This window comes from Gobio gobio (assembly GCF_949357685.1).
Source record: "Gobio gobio genome assembly, chromosome: 2".
In the NCBI taxonomy this organism is placed as follows: Eukaryota; Metazoa; Chordata; class Actinopteri; order Cypriniformes; family Gobionidae; genus Gobio; species Gobio gobio.
The window spans coordinates 52550492-52576670 of NC_137098.1; the positions used below are offsets into that span (position 1 = coordinate 52550492).

Genomic DNA, 26179 nt, shown 5'->3' on the forward strand with positions numbered 1-26179 from the left:
GTAAGAGAAACACAAAGAGAATGATATATTAGAAAGGAGGAAGACAAAAAAAAGACAGAGACAAACAGGAACATTAACACAGATCTTCATTGTCCCTCACCTTCAGGTTCTGTCCATCAAAAGGCAGTGAGCCACTGACCAGCGTGTAGAGAATGACCCCAAGACTCCACACATCCACCTCCGGCCCGTCGTACTTTTTGCCCTGGAAGAGTTCAGGAGCGGCATACGGCGGGCTCCCGCAAAATGTGTCCAGTTTATTGCCAACCGTAAACTCATTACTGAAGCCAAAGTCAGCGATCTTTATGTTCATGTCAGCATCCAGTAAAAGATTCTCAGCCTTAGGGAGAAAAGAAGGACAAAATGCTGGTAAGTAGAAGGCTTTAAAAGAGAAAAGCTGGCACTTGATACGGAGAACAAGAAGCGTACGGTCCATCGTTCACACAATCAGCAACACACACATCTCCCTTTTTTATTTCAACATTGAGACTATCTTTCAGAAATTCCTGTTTCTCTTGTTTCAGAGTGTTTGCCCAGCTTTTCCTAATGAGTTCTCTCATTCTCTCACAATATATGTGTGTGTTTGAGAGAGTGTTGAGACTTGCCTTCTGTGCTGCCACTAAACATCTACACACCAACTTTAGCCGCGCAGGGAAGCCGTGTTGCCTAGCAACAGATGCGGGGTGCTAACTGTGCTCGGTTTGCAGAGTTAAATATTACTCTGCCAACAGAGCCAAACTTTTACAACATGCAAACACACCGCAACAAAGAAATGGATGAGGCATGGGCAGCATGAACGCCTAAAAAAGGTGCTATTATACTGTCACTTAAAAAACTGATTGAATGTAGCTCTGCTGTATTTAATATATCTAAATCTGCATGTTGATTGGCTGCTTGAAACGTCATGTCATAGCTTTTAACCAAACAAATTTCACTAAACTCATGAAAGTGAACACGTTTTTCCAAAAGATTTTGTTTTTGCATCGGGGGCCCAATGTGTTTAATAACACAGTCACATAGACAAAGTAGAGTAAAAGTAAAAACATTAGACTGATTTGAGACTTTTAGATCAATTCAATAAAAAAAATCTGACTCATAAGACTCATTTGTTCACGAATCGGACTACACTGGTTACACTGTATACACTCTTCAAAAGTTTAGGGTCAGTAAGATTTTTTTATGTTTTTGAAAGTCTCTTATGTTCACCAAGGCTTTTATTTGATAATTTTATTAAAACAGTAATATTGTGAAAAATGATTCCACTGTTCAAAACAATTCCAATTATTTGAATGTTACTTTTCTGGGGCAACTGGCACTGAATACAACACACCAAAACAACACGCCTGTAACTTGAAAGAGAAACACGATATGGATCCTGCAATCCAACCTGAATAGCCAGAAACCTCTGTAGCCACAATAGAGGTGTGTCTTAATGCTTTACACACACAAACACACAGATGCAGCACCTATTACATTTGCAAATCTTTGGTAAGTGCTCTATTATTTATAGTGCTCATATTAAATCAACATGTCAAACATTGCCCTTTTCTATTGTAATCAATAGAACTCCAGCATTGTGGTGTCATAATTTTGTGTGTGTGTACCTTATGGGTATTCCTTATGTTATGGGGACCAAATGTCCCCATCAAGGATAGTAATGCCAGTAAATTTTGACTTTATGGGGATATTTTTTTTGGTCCCCATGAGCAAAACAGCTTATATATCATACTAAATTAAGTGCTTTGAAAATGTAAAAATGGCAAGGTTAGAGCAGGGGGGTAGAATATACGGTTTATAAAGTATAAAAATCATTACGTCTATGTGAAGTCTGTATAAAACATGGAAACCAGTATGCGTGTGTGGGCATGTTTTTGTGAAATATCAGGACACAAATGTGTATAATGACATGGGTATGCCATAGGTATTACAAAAAGAGGGTGAAATATGAGGACGTTCCCCATGTTCTCACTTTTCAAAATGCTTATAAATCACACAGAACAAGTTAATTTTCACAGAAAGTGAACTGCACAGTCTCCTGTGAGGGCTAGGTTTAGGGGCAGGGGCAGTGCAAGGGGATAGAAAATACGGTTTGTACGGTATAAAAACCATTACGTCTATGGAATGTCCTCACATTTCACAAAAACAAACGTGTGTGTGTGTTTGTGTGAAAAAGAGACTGAAAGAGAAAGGAAGTGGATCAGACACTAAGCAGGATTTCTGGGGGTCCTGAGTGGGGCAGAAGAGAATTACATGAAGTTAGGCATGGAGACAGTTACTAACTCCAAGACACAAGGGTCACTAGGATGATGGTTTAGACCAATAAGCAACTTCAGAATGTGGGCAGAGTATCATCATGGGAACACTTTATCCAGAGAGACACTTCCTTTCATCTTAACAAAGAAAATATCTGAGGTCAGCAGCTCCAGAGTTCAGAGTACACTCATGATAGCGTGCAGATGTGTGTGTGTGTGTGTGTCCGTTTGAACAGAGGACTCATTCCTTCACCTGGACTTGGACTGTAATGGACTATGATGACAGACACAGAAGAACTACTAAAGAAAATCTGAAAGATGAAGGTACAGCTGAATGGAGATCATCCTGCTCAGGGCATGTTCATATATAAAAGGCCCTAAGGGCCCTCACACACAGACATTCTCACCTTGAGATCTCGGTGTACAATACACTTCTGATGGCAATACTGCACAGCTGAGACAATCTAGAGAGATAAAGAGAGAAGGTGTGGTGACTAATCAGCAGAGTAGGTGAAGTCATTTTGGCTGCTCATGGGAGTTGTCGTTCTTTAATTGAGCTGTTCTATCAGTAATTAAGCAATCATACACACACATGCACGCAGCTATGTTAATGAGCACACACACACACACACACACACACACACACACTCCTACTAGAAAAGGCCCACTTAGCACCACCTGCCACACACACTACTGTTTAAAATGGTATATGCTCACCAAAGCTGCATTTATTTTATAAAAAAATACAGTAAAAACTGCACTTCATCTACATTTAAGGCCTAAGGTGTATTGTGAAATATTATGTGAAAAAACCTTTCTATTCAATATATTTTAAAATGTGATTTCTGGCTTATTTTAGCAGCCATTACTCTTTAGTGTCACACGATCCTTCAGAAATCATTCTAATATGCAGATTTGCTGCTCAAGGAAAAAAAAAAATCTTTTTTTTTTGACTGTAACTTATCTTTGATGAATAAAAAAATAAATAAACATTGTACTTAACTTTTGAATGGTTTAAAATAAACAAAAATAAATGGGGTTCAAAAGTCTAAGACCATAATAAAAATCTAAATTAAATAGAATTCAGAATTTGATTTCTAGGTCACTAATTAAATAAGCAAATATATGCCACTAACTATCAGGACTCATTTGTACAGATGTCAAATGTTCTTCCACTGAATCACACTATGCAGTTGGGATCATTCTCAAAAGCATGCTGGAGAACATAATCATCAGGTTTTATGTTAACTCATGTTATTTTTTTCAATTAAACTTTAGCACTCAAATGTCACCCCGATGATACAATCTGCAAATTATATATTACAAAATGCTCTAAAGAATACAACATTTTTACTAGTGGGCTCAGACTTGGACCTTATTGTACATACATGTGAGCTTTGACACCGAAGTATGACTCACTCACACTGACCTGTCTAAATTTGGCACGAGCTTCCTTTTCTTTCATCCTCCCGTGAGCAACAAGGTAATCAAAAACCTCACCTTGGAAATGGAAGAGGGGAACATTGCAATAGAGTCGAAAATGACAGAGGGAGGCAAAAGGTAAAGAAGGAATGGAGGAGAACAGAAAGATCAGACAAAGGAGAAAGGAAGATGTGAAAATAACAGATTAATAACATAAAAATAACATTATAAAATGCAGTGTCTTGATTTTTAGTTCCTGACATGATTGACAGCTGGCAGTTCTAGTGTTTCAGCCTACTCACCTCCACTGGCATATTCCATGACTAAATACAGCGTCTTGTCTGTCTCGATCACCTCAAATAACTTTACTGGTGGGAAGAGAGAGAGAGAGATGATCACAAATCAAAACATGTAAGAGACTATTTACACCAAATTGGACTTTTAGGCGCATCCCCAAAAATACTTTCAAATGAAAGAACACATCTCTATGAAATCATTCACACTGACACTGTGTCCTATACAAGCATGACATGGTAAAGCAACAAGCGATAATGTTAAGCACTTTTTTTTGTTTTTGTTGGTTGATCTTTTTTTTCTGTTGTGTCTTGGTGGATAGCCCAGCATGAAATCTTATTGGTCCAAAATCTTGCATCGATAGAATTCTGCAGGGATGAAATATTTTGTGTAAGCCAAAACCTGAAAACATTGGCATTTTAGCATTTCCGGTTAAATCGTCCTGAAGACAATAGGCTTGTTCGACTTCTTACAGCGATGTGCAGACCGATCGGCGGTTGACTTGAAGCAGTGCATGCCGGTTCGAAATTCTGTCCGACTTGAGACAGCACCGACAACACCTGACTGTGACGTATGCCATCAAAGTACCAAGAGAGCTATTTCAGAGCAGCCGGCTGGTTCATTCTGCACAGAGCGGCTGCATGACGACACAGCTGTTTCACGATTGGTCTGACACCTTCAGTTCCACTAATGCTCACAAATCTGTTCTTTATAACAGTAAAACCTCTTTTCATGTAGTTGTGATGTTATATTGCATCATATTTGTCAAAATAAGACTGATAAAAAAAACGTAGACCCCACTTCATTGATAGTGTAGGCTTATGTTGAACTTTATTCGTGTACAAACACACTGTATTAAGCCTACATAAAGTATTGAATGAAACATCTGTGTATTTGACAAATATTGCATTTATTTCACAGCTGTGATAAAGTATGCAAACATAGCGCAAGCGTCACTACGGGAAGCAGAAAGTGTCCAACTTCAAGTCTCCGTTTGGCAGCTCCTCCCCGCCTGCACGAGGCAACACTTGTCAATCGGTTAGCCCCAGCAGATGTCGAACACACCTATTGGTGTTTTTGGGCTTAATGGTGGTGACGTTGAAGACATGTGACTGTGATGTAGTTCGTTTTATAGCCTACATTTAGCATTTACTTCTGCAGATCATATTTAAGATTCAAAATTCATAAAATGTTGATTTGAGGAGATTATCATGACCAACAAAACGTTTATGAATCATAAATCTTTGTTAGTCACAGAGATTATTTTCAGCAACATTCCAAAAGAAATTATTTTTGGGAAACCAGCCTGGCCTACAAAAACACATCAACACTGCAACACTCTATTAGCAATAGCTAGCTGTGACTGTGTTGTGCAACATTTTCGCTTTTGAGGTATAGAAAAAAATGACCCGTCACATCTAGTTTAACTGTCACAGTTAAAACCAAGACCGTCAATTAAGAGTACAGATTTACAGTTTGTATTCTGAACAATTCATTCTCGCATCTTTTCAGAGAATGACAAAAATTTGCTATATGACTATTTAAAGAGCAAAAATTACTTGCATAAGACTTGGTGTGAACAGGCTTTACAGAAAAATTATTCTATTCTATTGGGGTTAAGAATGCCTACAACTGGTGTTGAGGGGGGAAAAATCCTATAACTTGATGTAGCACATCTACACCTCTAAAGCACAGCATTATTACTTCATGGGATAACAGAGAATGAGCTATGAAGGAAAGCAGTGGTGATAAACGCATCTCTTTCCATATGAAGCGCTTCAGGCTTTGCAATGAATGCTACAAAACCCACCATATCTGTCTTGATATGGTAAAGATTACATTTACAAACTGCATTAGAATTGAGTTTCCTGAGCTAGTAGCAGTGACAAGAATTTTTTCTCATAAAAAAAGTCTCACAAGCAACCATAAAACCCACAAACGCAGTAAGAACAAAATCCTAAAGTAAAATATTGAAACGTTCCAAATCCAAACAAACAGCATCTAATAAAGTGAGATGCATTCATAAAATAGAATTAGAAAAACGAACAGGCGTTAGGAGTTACGTTTTAAAGCTCAGAGCTATTCCATTCATCAGTCTATTCAACGAAAACAGGCCACTACTGTTTGACATTAATGCAATGAATAAAATACATAATCCCTACTTTGTGTGTGTCGCCATGGAAAGATCAAGGAGCGTTTCAGATCAATCAGCTGTGATTTTGTGATGTGATACCAGCACAGCCGCACTCGGCCATTGAACAGAGAGAGCAAAGGCTCTCTGAATCAGGACTGAATCCTCAGTGCTGCATCCTCAAAGGGGGCAGGTCTTTCCTTTCATATTTCAGCTCTGCGCTTTGATATTTATGAGCACAAGCTGCGCACTAATGAGCTAGCGCTTCTGTCAGGACCACCGACACAGCACAGGCAAACACACACACACACACACACACACACATATATATATACACATTACACACACTGTTCAATATATCAGTATCTGACTTTGAGCGAGTGCACATCAGCACACATCAAACAGTCCATTTTTTCAGCATCTATGAAATCAAAGCCTCAGGAATGCTGATATCAACAATTTTCGCCAAACTGCTCTTATCTCGGATCGGACAATACAGTTGATTCATGTCAGATGCTGAATTTAAATACTGAAATAATTCTATTAATTGTAGTGTGGCCAGTTCGACAGGTTCTTCCTGGATCACTCACCGATGTTCGGGTGATTCAGAAGCTTCATAATTCTCACTTCTCGGAAGAGCTGAGAAAACACAGAAAAGAGAGAAGGATTTGAGAAGATCATAAGCCTTGACCAGGGACTTTTAACCTGATATATTGTGATAATATCAGATACATGAAATGAAGGGTTCAGGGCTGCGTTTCTCAAAAGGATTGTGAGCTAAATTGATCGTAGAGACCATTAGTGCCCATGGTTCTATGATCTACTTAGGCTTACGATGCTTTTGAGAAGCGCAGCCCATGTTAATCCCATTTCAAGTTGTTTCAAACTGGTTTGCTGGTCTTAGGTGGCCTTTCAGTCTGGTCAGGCTTTATAGGCGTTTTGGAAACTAGGACAACGTGGCTGAACACCAGCTTGGCCAAGCTAGCAGACCAACTAAACAAAACCTTTTAGGGTGTTAAAGCAGAGTTTATGAATAAATTATGTAATAAACAATAAAAAGTCTGAACATTTGCTATTGACTGTTTAAATAATAGATGTAAATATGTTCTATTTTTGTACAAACACAGATGTACTGTGACAATCTCGGATTACATACACTGCCATTTAAAAGGTCAATACAATATAAACAATATAAAAGTAATATTGTGAGATATTGTTACAATTTAAAATAACTGTTTTGTATTTAAATCTTTAGCACTTAAGACATCTTGGTATTTATCAGAAGTTGAAAATGGCTGTCCTGCTTTATAAAGTGTGGAAAGTGTGCTTTTCAGGATTCTTTGACAAAGTTGGAAGAACAGCATTCATTTGAAATAGAAATCTTTTGTGTATGTCTTTTGTCTGTCTTTTTTGACCAATTTAATGCATCCTTGCTAAATAAAGGCATTCATTTCTTCCAAAAACAAATCTAACTGACCCCTAACTTTTGAACAACAGTGTATTAATAATAGTATTAATAAAGTATTAATAATTTTGCATCACATACATTGTTAACATTTCACTAGCTGGAGGAACAATGCAAGAAACTATTTTTTCAATGTCCTCCAGGATTCTGCAGTAGTAACAGCAAAACGTTAATGATACATGACCAGTGTAGGTGTGTGTGTGTATGGGGATAAAGCAGAACCCGATCATTCCCACGTCAGAGGAAATCCTTCAGCATCTCTTCCTGTAATTACCCCCTCTATGCCCTCTCTCCAGACAGATATACAGATAAAGAGAGGAGATCTGCAGACTCACTTTTTGAAGACTAGAAGAGTTGAGCTGGGTCTTGTCTATGATTTTCACTGCTACCTGTGACAAAAGAAACACAAGCACATATTTAAACATCTCTCAAACACACACACAAAAAAAACAGTTACACTAGAAAGATGACTTACTAACTAATGGAAGCTAACAGTGCTTGCGCCATATTTGAACGTTTCTCCAACTTTGAGCACTAGAAGTGTGTCCCAGGGTTGATTTTTAATAAAACTATCAGATTTAAACTTTTCATTATTTTTTTGTTATACAAAGATCATAGTCCAAATATGAGCAAAAAGCACATTCAATCTGATTTTCTCATCCAATCCAAACCATAATTTACTAGCCCTCAAGCCCTCCTAAGTGTAGATTACATTCTTCTTTCAGACGAATACAATCAGAGTTATATTAAAAAATGTCCTGGCTCTTCCAAGCTTTATAATGGCAGTAAATGGCAGCCCAAAATTTGAAGACCAAAAAAGTGCATCCATCCATTAAAAAAGAAATCCAGCAATCCAGCTCTGGGGGTTTAATAAAGGCCTTCTGAAGGGAATCGATGGGTTTGTGTAAGAAAAAAAATCCATATTTTAAAAAAATTGCATTCTGTATTCAACTTACGAAAAAGTATATATATAATATAACTGATTGTATTCGTAAGAATGTCATATACACCTAGGATGGCTTTCAATCTCAAAATTAGACCAATCTAAGTTTCAGCAACTGATTTAAAACAGTTATGACCAATCTTAGATGACTAACTTACTCTAGACTAATACTAGTCTAATCAGTTTATGCAACCACCCCCTGGACACAACATGAATAAGGCATAGTTGTAAGTTCAAATCTCGAAACGGTCAAACCATTTAAGTGTACTACAAGTATCCACTATAAGACTAACTAATAATTAGTTTTTAACTATGCATTATCTAGAACAAATCAGAATGTCTGCAATATGAGCACCTTTGTTACAGGGTCATAGCATGGACTTGTCTAACTAGATCCACTATCCACAGGAGACCTAGTTACCTCTTTAGAAGTGAGGACATGTCGGGCCAGTTTAACCTTGGCAAAGTTGCCCTTGCCGATGGTCTTCAGCAGTCTGTAATTTCCTATGTGGGGGTTTTCATCCGCCGCTGGCACCACATTCCGACAACGCGGAACACTGGGACGCCCTCCTCCTTTGGCATCAGAGTGGGTCTGACAGAAAGATGGGATATAGGGATCAGAAATTTTTTTCAGATGGTCACATTTGGATGACACTCAAATTCTACTACATTCTCCTCCGCACTTTTTAGAGAGCTAAATACACAGTGTTAATCACATCCTCTAACCGAAGTGAATACCTGACAATTAAGGGGTCAGAACCAGATCAGTAAGTTTGAGTGATATGTGAAGTATGAACAGAACCACTGTAAGCATTTAAAGTAGCAGTTGGTGTGTGTTTTCACTGTTGTCAAGGCTTCCTGCAAGGAAGATATGGATAAAAAAATGTACAGCACCATTCAAAAGTTTGGGGTCAGTAAGATAAAAAAAAAAGAAAGAAAAAAAAGAAAATAAATTAATAGTTGAATTCAGCAAGAATGCATTAAACTCATTAAAAAGTGACAGTAAAGAATTATAATGTTACAAAAGAATTATATTTCAAATGTATCACCGTTTCACATATTAAGCAGCACAACTTCTTTAACATTTTTAACATTGACATTTTTAAGAAATGTTTCTTGAGCACCAAATCAGCATGATTTCTGAAAGATAATGTGACACTGAAGATCACAGGAATACATTTAATTTTAAAATGTATTAAAATAGTAAGCAGACATTTTAAATAGTAATATTTTACAGTATGACTGTTTTTACTTTATTTTTGATCAAATAAATGTATCCTCTGAGCATTTAAAAAAAAAAAAACAATGGTAGTGTACATGTGTATTTGCTGCTTAGCTAGCAAACGAACAGGCATAAGGCTCAGAGAAACACATGCACACTCAAACTCGCTGGTTCCAAAGAGATGAATATTATGTAACGCATCACATGTTCATTTATGACATTCTTCAGCATTGGTGAACACTCAATGTCCTTTTATTCTCAAACTCTGACCCAGCCTCCACACACACAGTTGTGAATAATTTTTTCATTATTATTATTGATAGTTAGCCTGGATGACAGCCAAATTTAGCCCCGCCCACAACATTTGAGTTTGGGAAATTCGGTCTGGACCAAGCGGCAACCTCCCGCAGTTTCTCTTGAAGCAATACGGAAGTGACTTAAAAGGGGTGCTTCCGTGTTTTTTTTTTCTAGGCTTGGTTGTGTTTATTGGCCGCAGTATAACATATGACAGCTTGTTGTAGTCCAAACCGGACGTTTTTGTAGGCAATAAACTGCCATAACTTTAAAAGACAATATCTCCGTTTGTATTGAACTTTCAGTGCTGTAACTTTGCAGATACTGTTTATGCTCAAGCAGCAACATTACACACTAACTTAAGTTCAAAAAGGGAAATCGCATGCAACCACCCCTTTAAACTGCAATTCATCGACTGGCCGCTAGGGACAGGCTCCAGAACGGAGCATAATCTCATTGAGCCTCATGTTTAAAATGCCCAACTTTACAGCAGAAAAAAAAACATGTTTACAGACTGGTACAAATCGTTTACACTCATCATCATCTTCTTCTACTTTTCCAGTGTGCGTGCAGTTAAGTTCTGTTGACAAATATGTGTCGCTCTTGTTGTAGGTCTATTCAATTGAGGTCTTTCCTGTTTCGCCCCATAATCACAGCCCAATGGAGCAGTATCAGACTCATATTCTGACTAGAATTGAGCTAGCGACGTCAGGCTAATTGATCATACTAAGCATTAGAAAATGACGGTCAAAAGGGAAGATCTGAGCAAATGACATGAGCAAGACTCCATGTGCAGCACAACTTTTTGGAGGATGTACATTAATCTTTAAGGGATATTTGACGCAAAAATGAAAATTCTGTCATCATTTACTCACCGTCATGTCTTTCTAAACTTGTATGACTTTCATCTGCGGAACACAAAAGAAGATATTTCGGGGGGAAAAATGGCACAGTGTTTATTTGTTTGTCCATACGATGGAAGACAATGGTAGCCAAAACTGTTTGGGTTACTAATATTCTTCAAAATATCATCTTTTGTGCTCTGTAGAAGAAAAAGTTAAACAGGCTTGGAACAACATGACGGTAGGTAAATGATGACAGAATTTACATTTTTGGGTCAACTAACTATCTTTGAAATAACACTAATCGAGGGAAGAATATGATGGGACAAGAGAGAGGAGGAGGCATCACCACAGCAATCGTAAAGCGTTCTTAGTGAAAGAAAAATCCTAATCTCATGAGACCTCGCTGCAGTTTGGGACACGTTCCAAAACACCCGACATTCCATGAACCCCACCAAATCATCTCAACTCTCCTGTCCAAATACAGATTAAATCCCAATTTCCCACATTACCCCATTACACTGGGAACACATACAGATCAGATAAGATTATATTAGATTGGATTGGATTAGATTATAGTGGATTAGATTAGATTATAACAGACGGGTCCATCTGCAAACACACAAACTCATGCAGTTATGCTATGTGCTTCCCTGTTTTCCTGCTTTCATTCCAACACAAACAGAAGCATGTCAGCATTTATAATTTTAATCTCTAACTTTACAGATGTTTCTCCATTTTGTACTCAAGCGAAAGCGGACACAGAGCTCATAAAAAAAAAAAAAAAGAGTTCAATCATCAAGAGGAACCCAGCCAACTCCATGAGCCCTGTGGTGCGATGTGTGTGCGTGCAAACCACAGTTCACATATCCCAGCACTGTACTTCACGACAGCTCCATCTTCAAAGACCAACCGATCAAAGTTCAAAGCCATAAATGTAACGTTTGACGTCAGCCCACTAAATGATGCACACTCTGAGCTATGAGGCTTTAAATGAAGATGCTCTTTATTTCTTTACCCGTTTCACATGATGCCAATTTTGAAAGAGGGGCAGCTCAAGAGAAAGGCATGAGAAAAGCTGGCCGAAACAATACAGCAAAGCCACACTGTCTGTCTGAATGTGTGTGTGTGTGTGTGTGTTCATAGGTAGGCTGAGCCAAAATCAGTAGCAAAGGTCAGGGTATGGAAAGCGGGAGATTGACAGTGTGCTGACAGGAACAGAGGGGCAAGGACTTTAGGTATTAGAGGGCGTGTGTGCAGATATGCCTGGGGACTCAGATTTTAGACTTTGGTATGGCTTGTGTGTGAGCGTAGACAAGGGAGTGCTGATACAGTAGATAAATCATAACTCAGAACTCATATCAATACATCACTCATAAACAGCAATGAAACACAATGCACTTTTACAATGGTACACTCCTACCTAGCTAATCAAGCAGAACTTCACAGGAGACCTGACTCATTGGACATGCAAACATACATGCATACATACAAGGCAATCCAACAATGCACTGCAAAAAGGACAGTAACGCCTACAACTTCATCTCAGATGGCAGACAAGGCTGGATTTATTTGATCACAAATACAGTAACAACAGTACTGTAACAATTAAAAATAACTATTTTGTATTTTAAAATATAATTTATTTATGTGATGGAAAAGCTGAATTTCAAGTCTTCAGTATCACATGATCCTTCAGAAATCATTCAAATATGCTGATTTGGTGCTCTTATTATTAACAACATTGAAAACAGTTTTGGTGCTTTGCATTTTTGACGGGTTTTTTTCAGCATTCTTTGACGAACAGAAAGTTCAAAAGAACAGCATTTATTTGAAACTGATTTTTTTTTGTCACGATACCAAAATGATGACTTTGATACGATACCAGACTAAAATACATCGATAACGATATTGAATCGATACCACGGCAAAAAAATAGTAAAAGTAATTGATTATGACAAACTTACTATTCATTTTTTATAAATGTATATAAAAATATATATATATATATATATAAAAAATTCACTTGGCCAGCATGTTCCTGCTGTTTTTTGACCATTCCCTCTTCATTTAAAAATAATAATAACTACATGCCAGTGTGAAAATGCTTAGAGAGATGTTTGCAACAATCACATAATTATCAATCAACACTAACCTTTCACTATTCTGAACAGGTTGGGATGACCAAAATCTTATTTCACGATACAAGTAATTTAATATTTTTTAAATGTAATTTTATAAATTACAATATAGATATTAAATTTAATTGTATCTTTGTTTTTGAAAAATAAGCAAAAATGTAAATTACAAACAATATGACAAAAACAGTGCTTTATTTTCAGCTACAGTTGATTATTTTATTTCTTTCTTGAATGCAACTGTTAAATAGACCTAATGTTAAAAAAAACTGCATAGTCTTCACTCTGTAAATTAACACTGATTCATAATAAATATATTAGTTATTCAGTCAAGCATGGGGTGAGTTTCTTTTTTTTTCCTACACAGAATATTAGGTCTGTTCTTTAAGACCTGCACGGACCCGATACATTGTAACATCCGATTTCTCACTCAACTCTGTATATGTTCCCTAAAAAAGATATCCGACTGTTTTTAACTGCATTTTTATTTATTTTTAACATATTTTTGACCATTCAGACCCAATAATCTGCGAAACTGACGTCGCGATCGCATGCTGTGTCTCAGCATTGCTGTCTGAGTGAAAGCGCACGCTTCAGGTCAGAGTCCGGCAGCGCGAACATGCATATATTTGACTGTTCTGCTTCTATTGTTTAGTGAACGGTGGAAGCAGAGCTCTGCACACGTCCTGACTCCTGCTGTCACACATCGACGCACATTAAGAAACACTGCTCTTATTAGCTCTAGTGCTGTCCTTCTTAAAGTACCGATATTAATACAATTTCATATCGTTCCGTTTTTAACACCAGGGTATCGCGATACTTTTATAGTACCTGTATATTGTGGAACACTAATCCTTGCTGAATAAAACTATTTATTTCTACTTCTTTTTTTAAGTCTTACTGACTGATACATTTTTGAACGTAGTTAAATAGTAGTTATTAATTAAAATAATAGTTATATCTAACTAAAGACAAACCATTTGTAATTAGCATTTGCTGCATGTTGTATGAATGTGATTGATAGTCAAGTCCTTTTGAGAGTGTCACATGAGGAACTTGTGCGGCACGCATTAGTGACCCTTAATTGAGTAGCTTGACCTGACATATAGTGTTTCAAATCAGTCACTTCCAGGTTCCATTTTGGCTTCCTTAAAGGGATAGTTCACACAAAAATGAAAATTCTGTCATCATTTACTCAACCGTACAAACCTGTATAACTTTCTTTCTTCTGTGGAACACAAAAAATATATATTTTGAATATTTTGTCTATTTAATGGAAGTCATGTTTTTCAAAATATCTTCTTTTGTGTTCTACAGAACAAAGTCAATCATGCATGTTCGGAAGAACATGAGGATGAAATAAATGACGGCAGGATTTCATTTGAGTGAACTATCCTTTTAAGGAAACATTAACTTCCTATGTCATCCAATAACTTCTTGTTGCTTCAAAGTGCTGACAGAATCAACCACCACTTTAGAAGGTAACTGTCTACGTAGACCGCAGACAGTCCACTAGGATTTAGAAACGAATCGGGGAGTCTCAAAAGGGAGGCTCATTTTTATATCCTTTCTTTGGCATCTACCTTACTATTAAAGAATCATCTAGTACGCAGCGAAGGTCAGTCTTGGTAAAATAAAATTCACTTTTTTTTGGGTCTTTCCCTCGCTCCATATCATCATCTATCTCTCCTTGTAATTACACCCTGCACAGACACAGACAGCAGTGAGGATAGGATAATGTTCTCCCTGACAACATGCTGTCTGTGGTGGAATCTTTTTTAGGTTTACTGGGAGTCCTGCTCACTTCAGCGCTGAACCTTAAATACCACCTTCTCCAGCAGCTCTGAAAACCAGAGTTTAGCAGACACTGGTTCAGCTCAGTAGGAAGCTCAGGACAGCTGATCAGACCCAGAAGCTGCTCTAAGTGCATCATAAAGCTGCACATCACAGAATTCTGTGACCGGACCTGACGTTTATTGACCTGGTTATGAGTTTCATCCCTGATCTTCTAAACTTTTCTCAACAGTCTCTTTAAAAGAAAGTTGTACGAGTGAACCAGAGGCACCGGCGACCCTTTAAACATTGATGCCATAGTAGCTGTAAAGCATGCTCTCCTGTTCGGTTTAAAAAAACACACATGCACACTTGCACACAATCCAGCGCGTCTTTGAAGAAGCAGTCAGTCGTTGGGTCGTGATTGCAGCGTTTCCATGGAGATGTGTTGTTCGTCCTCATGCTATCTTCTCTTTTCTTTACCTTTCTAAAGGACAGCTCCCTTTCCTCCCCTATCTCTCTCCATTTCCCCCTTCCTACTGTTCTTCATCCTCTTTCTCACTTGCTGTGGCGAAAGTGAAATTGGGCATAATATCCCAAGTACAGATAGTGAAGCCCATCTCTGCCTAGAAAAAGAGAAACTATTTTTCAACACACACACACAGACGCGGTCATACACACCCAGAAAGCGACAGTCACGATGAAGAACTATAAATACTTCACCACCTACACGTACACAATCTCTCTTCCTCTCTTTCACACACACACACACACAGACACACACACACACACAACAGTGTTTTCTACAAAATTGTTTTTGTGAACCTCGCTCCCATAATTGGTTCTAATTACATATTAAACAAAACCATACTATTTTTGAATGTGTAACTTTAACTATACGTTGTAATATAAACATCCATACAATTAACAAGTCAAATTCAGCAACCATTCTGACTGTTTCAGTGATTAATAATACGTTAGACGGATCCAAACCTTTTCTTCTGTATTGCGATGTACATCCGAGTGTAACAGAATATCGAAAAAGAAAATAATATAGGTAGTTGATTGGACTTTGAGATGTGGATGTTGCACCTAAATATAAATGCGAGCCTGCAGTTGATTGTGGAGTAGAGTTCTCCCTCAACGAGCTACGTCACTAGGTGGAAATATATGCATAATGCCGCTCAAACGCATACGCAAAGAAGGAAGGTGTGGCTTCAGGTATCGTAGTTGTTGCCACCATGTTGTGGAGATGCTGTGTGTTTCTATGCGAAAGCAAAAGCAGCACTTTATTTGGCCTTCCGAAAGTGGACGCAATTAGAAATGAGTGGTTAAGATTTATTTACAACACTGTTCCAGAACAGTACAACCCAAATGTCTGTGCGTGTGCAGCGCATTTTACGGATGACAGTTTCCTGATGTGAACCTGAGAGAGTACAAGACCGGCTGTGCACAAAGGCTATTTCTAAAAAATGCTATTTCTATTTCCAACTTTGCAAGGGCAATCTCCCGCTTCTGAATCAGAGCCTGTATGTTGGTTTCATTATTTGTTAAAGTATTTGCTATTGACTGTTCAAATGCGGAGTTATGTGCACTTTAGTGCATCTTTGCGGTTTTATGATCAAAAGTGCAGAGATGGATTTACAAACAAACTCTGTTTTCCGCTTATAACCTCTGGTGAAAAGATGACAAACATAGATGCCCTACGTTAGGGCTGGGCGATATGGCTGAAAACTGTATCACGATGTAAGCGTTTCATATCGGTCGATATCGATTTTTTATATGTTTTATGACCAGGAGAAAAATATTTTACATTTAAACATTTTTATTTTAAACTTTACCTTCCTCTGATTATAATCCCCTCAGTTATAAAGGCAGAAATGTCAACACACAACTATGGAAAACACTCAAATTGTTAAAATATAAACACAAGTCTAAAATCACAATAAACACTTAATTATCTCTTAAAGGAGAACTCCGGTTAATTTTTAAGTTAATCTTGATCGTTATACCTGATTACTGTCTATAGAAAAAAAAACTGTTACAGTTAATGCCCAGAGCTCCCACTCAGCTAACAAGGCAGCTATCGGGGCATATACAAATGCAATTAAAATGTCTGTCCAACATGAACAGGGCCCTTACATGACAACGAGATGCGTTTAGCCACTTCGCCATTGTCTAAACTCACCTAAATAGTGTTTTAGACGGCAAGCTGTAGTCTCGCGCTGAAGTCCTGTGGGAACTCAGTTGTAGCCGGTAAAAATGTAAATAGTCCAGGGGGGAGGAACGTTACGAACCATTTCTTCTTCACTTGTGAGCCGATCATCACTCTTCACACACACAACGCTCCTCCCCCCTGGACTATTTACATTTTTACCGGGGCTACAACTGAGTTCCCACGGGACTTCAGCAACGATCAAGATTAACTTAAAAATTCACCGGAGTTCTCCTTTAACATTAAGGTGCAGTGCCTCCATTATTTCTTTGTAACGGTTAACGTTAGATGCTTTGTCATAAGGCACTGATGCAGAGTAACGTTACCTCTCCATGTATTTTTAAAGGCTGAATCCAACATCGTCCCCTATAGCCTTAAATATGGCACTATTTGAGGGGACAGCCATTTGTAGTGGTGTCCGAAACTAGTGGACGTTATTGAGTGCACTCATTCTATCCCACAATGCACCGCAATAACGAGTGTGATTCCGAATTCGCTCACTTGTTTTCATTCACTCCTTCAAGTGAACTGTATTAGTGGACTAAAGTAGGGAATAGTGATTGAGGGTTTAGGGGGCGATTTCGGATTCAGCCAAAGTCAAGAATAGCTCAAACGAACGAGGCGCGCGCGCTGTCAGCGGAGGCTCGCGCTGACCAGTCTTGGGGACGACGGTCAGACTTATAAAATCCAAAAAACTGCCATACTGGCGAGCTGACTTGTTTTCCTGTTTTATCAACAATTCCTTGCTCGCTGCGGCACTCATTTTCCACGTATCACTCCATGCCGGTTCTGTTTACTGAAGAATCCAACACGAGACACGATATGGTGCAACCAAACGTGATACAGTTACCTGATTGGCTGTTAGCCTGTCACTCTCTGCGTTGCTCGGTTACCAGAGAGTGAGTGCCTTTGTTCATGCACCCAAACTTGCTTCGCAACCTCTAGTTTCTTCCGACGAAGAAATAAAAAATTATCGAAAGTTTTATCGAACGCATTTTTTACTGATATCGATTACGTGTCTATCGCGATACATATAGTTATTGTTTTATCGCCCAGCCCTACACTACGTGTTCTGTTTCACACTGGCCGCTCAATCAGAGCTGAAGCAGCACGTGCACATTGTGCTTTCAAACCGCAGCTTGTGTACTGCAAATACATATGAGTATCCGATCAATCGGCTTGGTCATCTGCACTTTCAGAATCCGACTCAGGCTCGAACTAGTGGTAAAACTGACGACATTATTAACTGTCTTTGTAATTGCTTTGGAAGCTGAAGGGGTGGTACATTTCCGACACATCCCAACAGCTGGCCAATCAGAGCACACAACGCTTTTCGGAAGAAGGGGCTTTGTAGAAATCAATGCGTTTTAGAGAGACTGGGAATAGAGGAGCTACAATAATGTACTGTATGTGAAAAATGTGGGGGGTTTTTTTTACAAATTTTTTTGGTAACATGTTCTATTACAGCAAATACACAAAATATTGATATTTGAAAATAGCATCATATGACCCCTTTAAGTTGACTATTACCAGTTGACTAGTGCTGGGCGGTATACCGTTTCATACCGAATACCGGTATTTTTTTCAGTTATGATATGAATTTTGATTATACAGCAATACCAGTACATGTCGCTTAAACAACGTTCGGAACGTGGCGTAGCGCGTCACTGTTTGAGAGGGGTCCCGTTTCACTGTTGCACTTAAGTGAGAGCACAGCTGAGATCGCATTACAGCCTATGGCTGAATCCGAAATCGCCCCCTAAAGTCTCATTCACTATTCCAAACGTTATCCACTTATATTGTTCACTTGAAGGAGTGAATGAAAATGAGTGAGTGAATTCGGACAGCTGTTGAATGTACATCAGCTGTACACTCGTTATTGTGGTGCAATGTGAGATTGAATGAGTGCACTCAATTAAGTCCACTAGGGTTTTGGACACCACTACAAATGGCTGTCCCCTCAAATAATGCCCTATTTGAGGTTATAGGGGGCAATTTCGTATTCAGCCCTTGATTACAGCGGAGAATTCAAACTACATGCGGCACGCAAGAGAGAGCGGTTTCGGATTTCTTCACGTCTTCTTCAAATGAAATGTATGCAAAGGACAGAGATACAACCATAAGTCTGATGACGACCGCGATGACACGATAGATTATTCTGCTACACGGAAGACAATGTAAGTTAATAAATAGACTGACAATTCAAAGAAGACTGGGCAGAAAAGTAACTGCTTTAATCTTTCTGTGTTAAACTGACGTGTGTCATTTGTTCAGAGACTGTAGTGCTCTTAAATGTATTGAAAATATCCTTAGACCTTTTAAATGTTCTTCCGCGTTTCTCCCTCGTTTTGGCAGTTGTTATATAGGGTTCGATTTTTTAAATGCTTAAAGGTGCCCTCAACTCTGTTTTTTCTCTCCGTGGTCATATTTTAACATGCATGTGTCTGTAATGAGTGTGTTGCAGGTCTGTGTTTTATTGGTTGTTGTCTCTCCACAGCAAACCTGTATTAGCTCTAGTGTGGAATTTTTCTACAATATTCACTCATCATGACAGTAAAACAGGGCATTCTAGTCAACCTACTGCAGTATTTCCTCTCTCAATTAGTAGAAAATGTGGTTAACACCTGGTCATGCACAGGAGGGGAAAATACTGTCAGATACCGCAAAACTGATATAATTTAGAAAAATACCGTGATATACATTTTTGGTCATACCGCCCAGCACTACATCAAATTAAACACTAGGTCAAAATATATATATACATCATGAAACAATTCACAAAACATGCATTTACTAAATAGATGAGTAGTGAATTTTTATTTCATGCCAACTTTAACTTGATTCATTAAATGAACCATGCAGCAGGCAACAATTATATAATATGAAACTGCTTTAACCAGTTTTTTCAAGTTCCAGGAAATTGTGGAATGAAGAGGAAGAAAACAAAGGATGGATGAAAGGAAGAAAGGACAAAGACAATAAAGGAAACAGGACAAAGAGGAAGGGAAGAAGGACAGGATGGATGGATGAATGAATAGTTTGATGGATGGACAGACAGACGCAGAAATTTTTGATTACCATTACTATTTTTGTGGGGATCATTCCCTGTTCGTATGTCTCACGTCACATCAAACCGGTCAGAAGAATCATACAAAGGAAGAGAAGGAAGGATGTACTGATGGATGGATGAATGGCGGTCAGTACTGTAAATCCCACACTGCCTCTATTTAAAACTAGAGTCAGGAGGCAGCCAAGGGCACAAACAGAGAGCAGATGGAGCGTCTCTCTCACTCTCCCTCTTATTCATCACACCTCTCCCCTCGCTTCTCCAGCTTGTCCCATGTCAGAAAACTGTCAACAGTGAATAAATAATCCTGATATTAATACGCTCTCCCTCATTGAACTGCAATTCCACTGGGATATAAAGCTCCTCAGGGTGGCCTGCCTCTTTCCGGAGCACTGCAGGGTGTGGTGTACGCCCTTCTGCCCCGCATGGAGTGGCGATAACAAACAAATACACCTCTAATGACAGTTTACCTGAACTGAGCTTAGTCGGTAAACTCATTATTTAATACGGAAAAATATAGACCAAGAATCGTTTGAGAATCGGATCGAGAGGTACCTAAAGATTCCCTCCCCTAATAAAAACCCTGCTCAGAAAGGTATAGTCTTACTCATTCACTATATGAAATGAAAGCACCAATAAAAACTAGAAAAGGCACTGAGGTACTAAATAAATCAGTTCAGAAAAAAACAAGCATTGACTCACACACACACACACAGACACACACACACACACACCTCTACATGACGTCAAGCTCCTGAAATCAGAGAGAAGGCCTCGGCACTCCCTTCAGTCAACTTCACACCCAGTGCAACTGGAAAGGCCTGTTTACACACACAGAGCGCTTTAGACTCTGGACTTGATCTCAACACGATGACTCCATGCACGCCGTCGTAAAAAATGCAAAGCCGTGTGTAAATGTGATCCCTGTTCAAGCTGCTGAAGGTCAGGGAGCTAAAGAGGGTTTATAGTCCGCTGTGTTCAGTCTCATATTAAGCTCGCACTTCAGCCGCCCAACCTCATGTTTCCAAACACGTCCAAACTCTGTGCTTTCTGACAGTATTCAAATTCCTCTTTCCAAAAGGTAAATCTGATCTTGTGTTGTTTTAGGACACTTTCATTTGTTTGGGTGTGGTAGTTTCACAGAAATGTCAATGGCAAAGTTAATCTCAACGCAAAGGATGAGGTGATTGCCAACTTTGAATATTTCCTCGCTGCACTATTTCTACTGCCTTTTTCCCATCCTATATTTTACACAGCTACCTAATTAATATAACGTTTATTCATGTGAATATGAGAGAATAAATTACTATTTTCAATTTATCAACTTTAAAATTAAATACAACATAAAATGTAAATATATCTAGCAAAATTAAGATCTCAAACTCTGTCAAAACGCCTACATGGAGCAGAAGAACACTAGAAATAACGACTGATATAAGAACAATTCTAAAAAACTTCACAAGTTGGTTGACAATGTAGTATCCAATTGCTCAATACAATTACCAACCATGATTAAAAAGTCAATTTACAAATAATTAGCACTTGACTGATTTATTACATATGTGATTGAATTTAATCACCTGTTGTACACCTACTTATTACAACCAAAGGTTACATTGGAACGAAGCCTGCAAAGGAGGCCGTGATTTTATGTCTTTGGGCACTTTCACATTCAAGTTTTTTGGGACTTATTCATGAGGCTTGTGAGACGGTGTTAAAAGGCAGCTTTGATTCATGTGAACTACAGTCCGGTTCACTTTTGATTGGAAATAAATATAGTTAGGTGAATCACTACTGTGATTCAAAATGTTTAATAGTTTTTCAAAATGGTTAAAAAATGGTCTTTGGAGGAGGCGGACAAACATGGTCAACCACAGTACAAAGTACTGCCCAGGTGAACGGTGAGCCCAGTAGTGACAATAAATCCAAAATAATTGCAAAGAAACATGTATGTAATATTAACTCATGCTATTTTGTTCATTAAATAAAAACACAGTCAGGACAGTGCTTTTATACAGAAAAATATGTACATTTGTTATATGTAAAAAGTCACTGAGTGACTGATTTGAAAAGTTAGTAATACAATGCACAATAAAGTAACAGAAAAAGTGGCAGGTCTATTATTTTGCATTTAATGAAAGGATTTGTGAGCATGCAGAACTGGCACCGAACAAAAACTCAAAAGTGTTGAACTGATTCTGACTAACTTAAACACATCTGATTGGCCATTGACCCATTGGCCACTCAAAAGATATGTCTGTGATTGGCTACAAAGCCCAACGCTGCAAAAACACGTTGTAAATAGAAACCTTTGACGCTCTTCACAGAGCGCTACCACAAACACTCACAGGAACGTTTTAAAGCAACTATTATGCTACCTGTGAGATTTTGCTACCAACACTATATTTTCATTGATGAACACCGGCTTGCAGCGGGTATCGTCACATTAAACAATCAAATAAATCTCTGTTATATAAATCTATGTTATATCTATGACAAGGGAGGAAATTCATATTTTTTTTAGAAATGTGACCAAAGTTTAAAGCAAGTCGGTTCACTCACAATTATAGCTATGCCCATGGCATCGATCTATTTTATATGTAGTCAACAGCTCCTATTTATATTTATAGGAAAAGACTAAAATCTCTAAAACCATTTGTCAAGATTATGTTTCAGTAACATATGCAAACAGAAATCTAATAATACGACAACAATGGTATCATAAAAATCTGGACCAGCATATGTGCAATTGCGCTCAAGAGTAAACAAACAGACAACGCTTTTAACTAAAAGGCAAGAGTTTTATGATTTCTCCCATTCATTTTTCTGAGTGGCCTGTCTCTCTCCTTATACTCATGTGAGAATGTCTGGCTATAACAAAAGAGACAGAGGACATTGTTAAAAATGTCAAGCTTCATTGGTTGGTGACAGTGGTAAACTGCAAACTGTAGTTCTAACATTCATATTGAAAGCATTTTGGCCAAAGCATGATCTCCAATGCTGCTATAAACCGATTGACCGCTAGCCCAAATTCATTCGCTCATATCATTAATATACTAAATGAATTATGATGTATCTGAAAAGATGCAGCAAGACACTCTAATGTGGTCCGATCACTGTATTGTGGGTCTTCCCTGTAGCCACATAAAGCCACGGGACCTGAGAGCCATTTCCACAGCGCTGATGATGTTCTGTCTAGTAATTTATCTAACGTAATGCCGTCCACCCTTTCAGATTTAACCACACCTAATCCCCTCATAGAGTCTAAGAACATGTGGATGTAGTTCAGTCTCTTTAAATGTAGTAACTTGCATCTTTTATTTCTAACAGAACCAACCATTTGAGTTCACAGAGACTAACCATAAACAAACTATTTAGAAAGATGGCACCCATACTTTTTGACTTTATAACCTGCTCTTTCACCTGTATTTTCCTATTGTTCTCTATGTCAATACTGGCCTCTGTTTGTGTATATAAAACATACTGCAACCAAGTTAAATCAAGTGTGGGAAAAGAGGTTTTTATTTTCTTATGTGATGATCCAGTCAGTAAACTCTTTACACATTTACAATGTATAATATTGTAATCTATCAGAATTGAAACATTTAGTGATATTCCACTCCATATGAAACAACAATACAACAGAGCCGCTTAAACATCAAGATGATGCCATCTTAAAGAGGCATTTGTGTAAATCCAGTTTTTACTATTAATCCAGAATTACTATAATCAGTCTCCTGCCAGCCATCCTTATAGATGACATGATGATGGATTGTTTATATCTAAGCATCTCAAAAGATTACATACCTGCAATGGTATCAAGTCCTTGCAGATCAGCTTTGACTGACTGGATAATATCAGGATTACTACCTTCACATGCATAACAAACTGCTGGCATTTAAAAAAATGTTTTTATTCCAGTGAAATGATATGCTTAGTGGAGCAAGAAGTGCTAATGGAGTAAATCACTGCAGTGGAAAACTGGGAGTCTTTGAGGCTGATCAGGGTCAGCGGACCCAGCAGAGATCTGTGGTACTATGGAGGATGTCCAAACACCACACTAGGCTGAACAGCACAGAACACATTTTGAAGACTTCGCCAAGACGTGATCTGCAAAACCACGCAGGTGGACAGACATTAAAGCCACAAAAGCTACAGTGACGAGCACAAATGATGACAGTCAGATAGAATCACAACAGGTGTTCATTTTGTTTTTAAAGGGTTTATCCCCCAAAAAAATTCTGTCATCACTCATTTCACTGAGTTCCACAGATGGACATAAAAGAAGGAATTTTGAAGAAATTCTGTGGTGTCCCAAAAAACTGACTTTCCTTGTATGAACAATAAAACAGACATTTGAGGGCGAGTAAATGATCACAGATTTTCCTTTTTGGGTGAACTATCCCCAAAATAGTGGCATCCGACAGTGACAATACGAGCTTTCGCACCAGGTAGTTCTAGGAACTTAGTTCTAGGAACTAACCTCCAGGGTGGTTCCCCAAAATATAAGAGTTCCCCTGAGGGCCGTTTTCCTTGTTGCATTCGCCTTGCCAATAGGAACTCTGAAGTGATGTAAGCCACGCTTGATGTTGTGACATATTTTGACGGTGCTGAGAACGCCAGAGCCTGAGCACACAGCTCCCACATTATCAGTCTTTATTCGTTTACGATCTGTTTAACAGTGCTGTATATATCAATACATTATTAGATAGAACTGTTATACAAAAGAAAGCAGTATATGAACAGAAATACTTAATCATGTTTTGGTTGGTCCCCTTAAAGTTGCGTTGGATTTTATCTTTAGCGTAAAGGTTGAGAGGTCCATCTATCCCTGTTTTCATGTTCGTAGAATTTATTTTCTGGAGTAAATATATAATCTATTTATAAGCTGTGTGTGTAGACGGCTTTTTTTTTTAATGGTAGGTGCAGGTGCATGTGCGTTCGGCCAATCAGCGTATGCTTACATCACTGGTAGTTCCTATTGTGCTGGGTTAGACCCCACTCTGAAGTAGGAGCTAAATTAGGTCCCCCAAAAGGATTCCTTAGAAGTAAAATCGTTCCTAGTTCATGCTGTGCGAACACGCCAAAATCCAGGTACTTCCACCAATAGTTCTAAGAGAATTATGAAAAGGTTCCTCCGGTGCACAGCCCCTAATGTAGACTGTTCATAAAAGCTCCGTAATAAACCTCACAGTGACACCCCATACTTTTCAATACACAGATGGTTACAATGGCCAAAATCTACCAAAACAGCCTCACAAAACTTTAAAATCAACATTAAACATCATTAGCAATGTGGTATATTTTCAAGTGTCACATCATATTGGTGTTCAATACCAAACTTAGCAAATTAATCCAAACAAGAATTTGCAATTATAATGCCTCCTGAAACGATGCCAATTGCCCACTCTTAAAGGTCCCGTTTTTCCCGTTTTTTTGAAGCTTTGATTGTGTTTACAGTGTGCAATATAACATGTGTTCATGTTTCACGTGTAAAAAAACACCGTATTTTTCACACAATTTACTTATCTGTATACCGCTGTTTTCACTGTCCTCAAAACAGCTTGAAAGATTTCCCTCTTCTATTAAGTCCCTCCTTCAGAAATACGTAACGAGTTCTGATTGTGCCAGCGGTTCCCGTGTTGTGATTCGACAGCAGCTTAGGGCACGTTGCCCGGAAAGGTCACGCCTCTTACCATAACGGGGAGATGAACGCGCTCAAACTACAGCCCCTGAAGGCCAAACAAAGGTGATTTGACTCCGGGATGAAAATAACAGCGTCTGGACGACATGGCGACAAACACAACCGAACGCAACACTTTCTCTTCTCCACGTGGGAGAGCAACAAGACCACACCCCCTTTTTTGCGTATTCTTGTGGGCGGAGGTTAGTCAACAAACTGTTCTACTGACGTCATTAAAGCAGGATGTACAGGGATGTAGTCCAAACCGGCCGTTCGCTGTAGGCTTTGAAAGGGAACTTCTGTTAAATAAAATATCTCGCTTGGCATTGAACTTTGAGCTTTATAATTTTACAGGTATTATATATGCTCTAACAGCAACATTACACACTAACTAAAGTTTGAAAAATGGGATCACGAAGAACAGGACCTTTAAGAAGGCCT

The 26179-nt window shown here is 38.4% G+C and overlaps 1 protein-coding gene across 13 annotated transcripts in view; it reads right to left on the reverse strand.

Moving 5' to 3' along the window:
- The window catches only part of mark2b (MAP/microtubule affinity-regulating kinase 2b), a 53648-nt gene that overhangs the window by 23644 nt on the left and 3825 nt on the right, over window positions 1-26179 (reverse strand). For all 13 annotated transcript variants that reach the window (XM_079811084.1, XM_079811082.1, XM_079811092.1 and 10 more), the window contains exons 2-8: window positions 8926-9096; window positions 7897-7950; window positions 6687-6735; window positions 3974-4039; window positions 3679-3749; window positions 2657-2713; window positions 101-337 (exon numbers count right to left, since the gene is read on the reverse strand). In XM_079811084.1, coding sequence (XP_079667210.1) covers window positions 101-337; window positions 2657-2713; window positions 3679-3749; window positions 3974-4039; window positions 6687-6735; window positions 7897-7950; window positions 8926-9096 — 705 coding nt within the window. The remainder of the gene's footprint in view (window positions 1-100; window positions 338-2656; window positions 2714-3678; window positions 3750-3973; window positions 4040-6686; window positions 6736-7896; window positions 7951-8925; window positions 9097-26179) is intronic.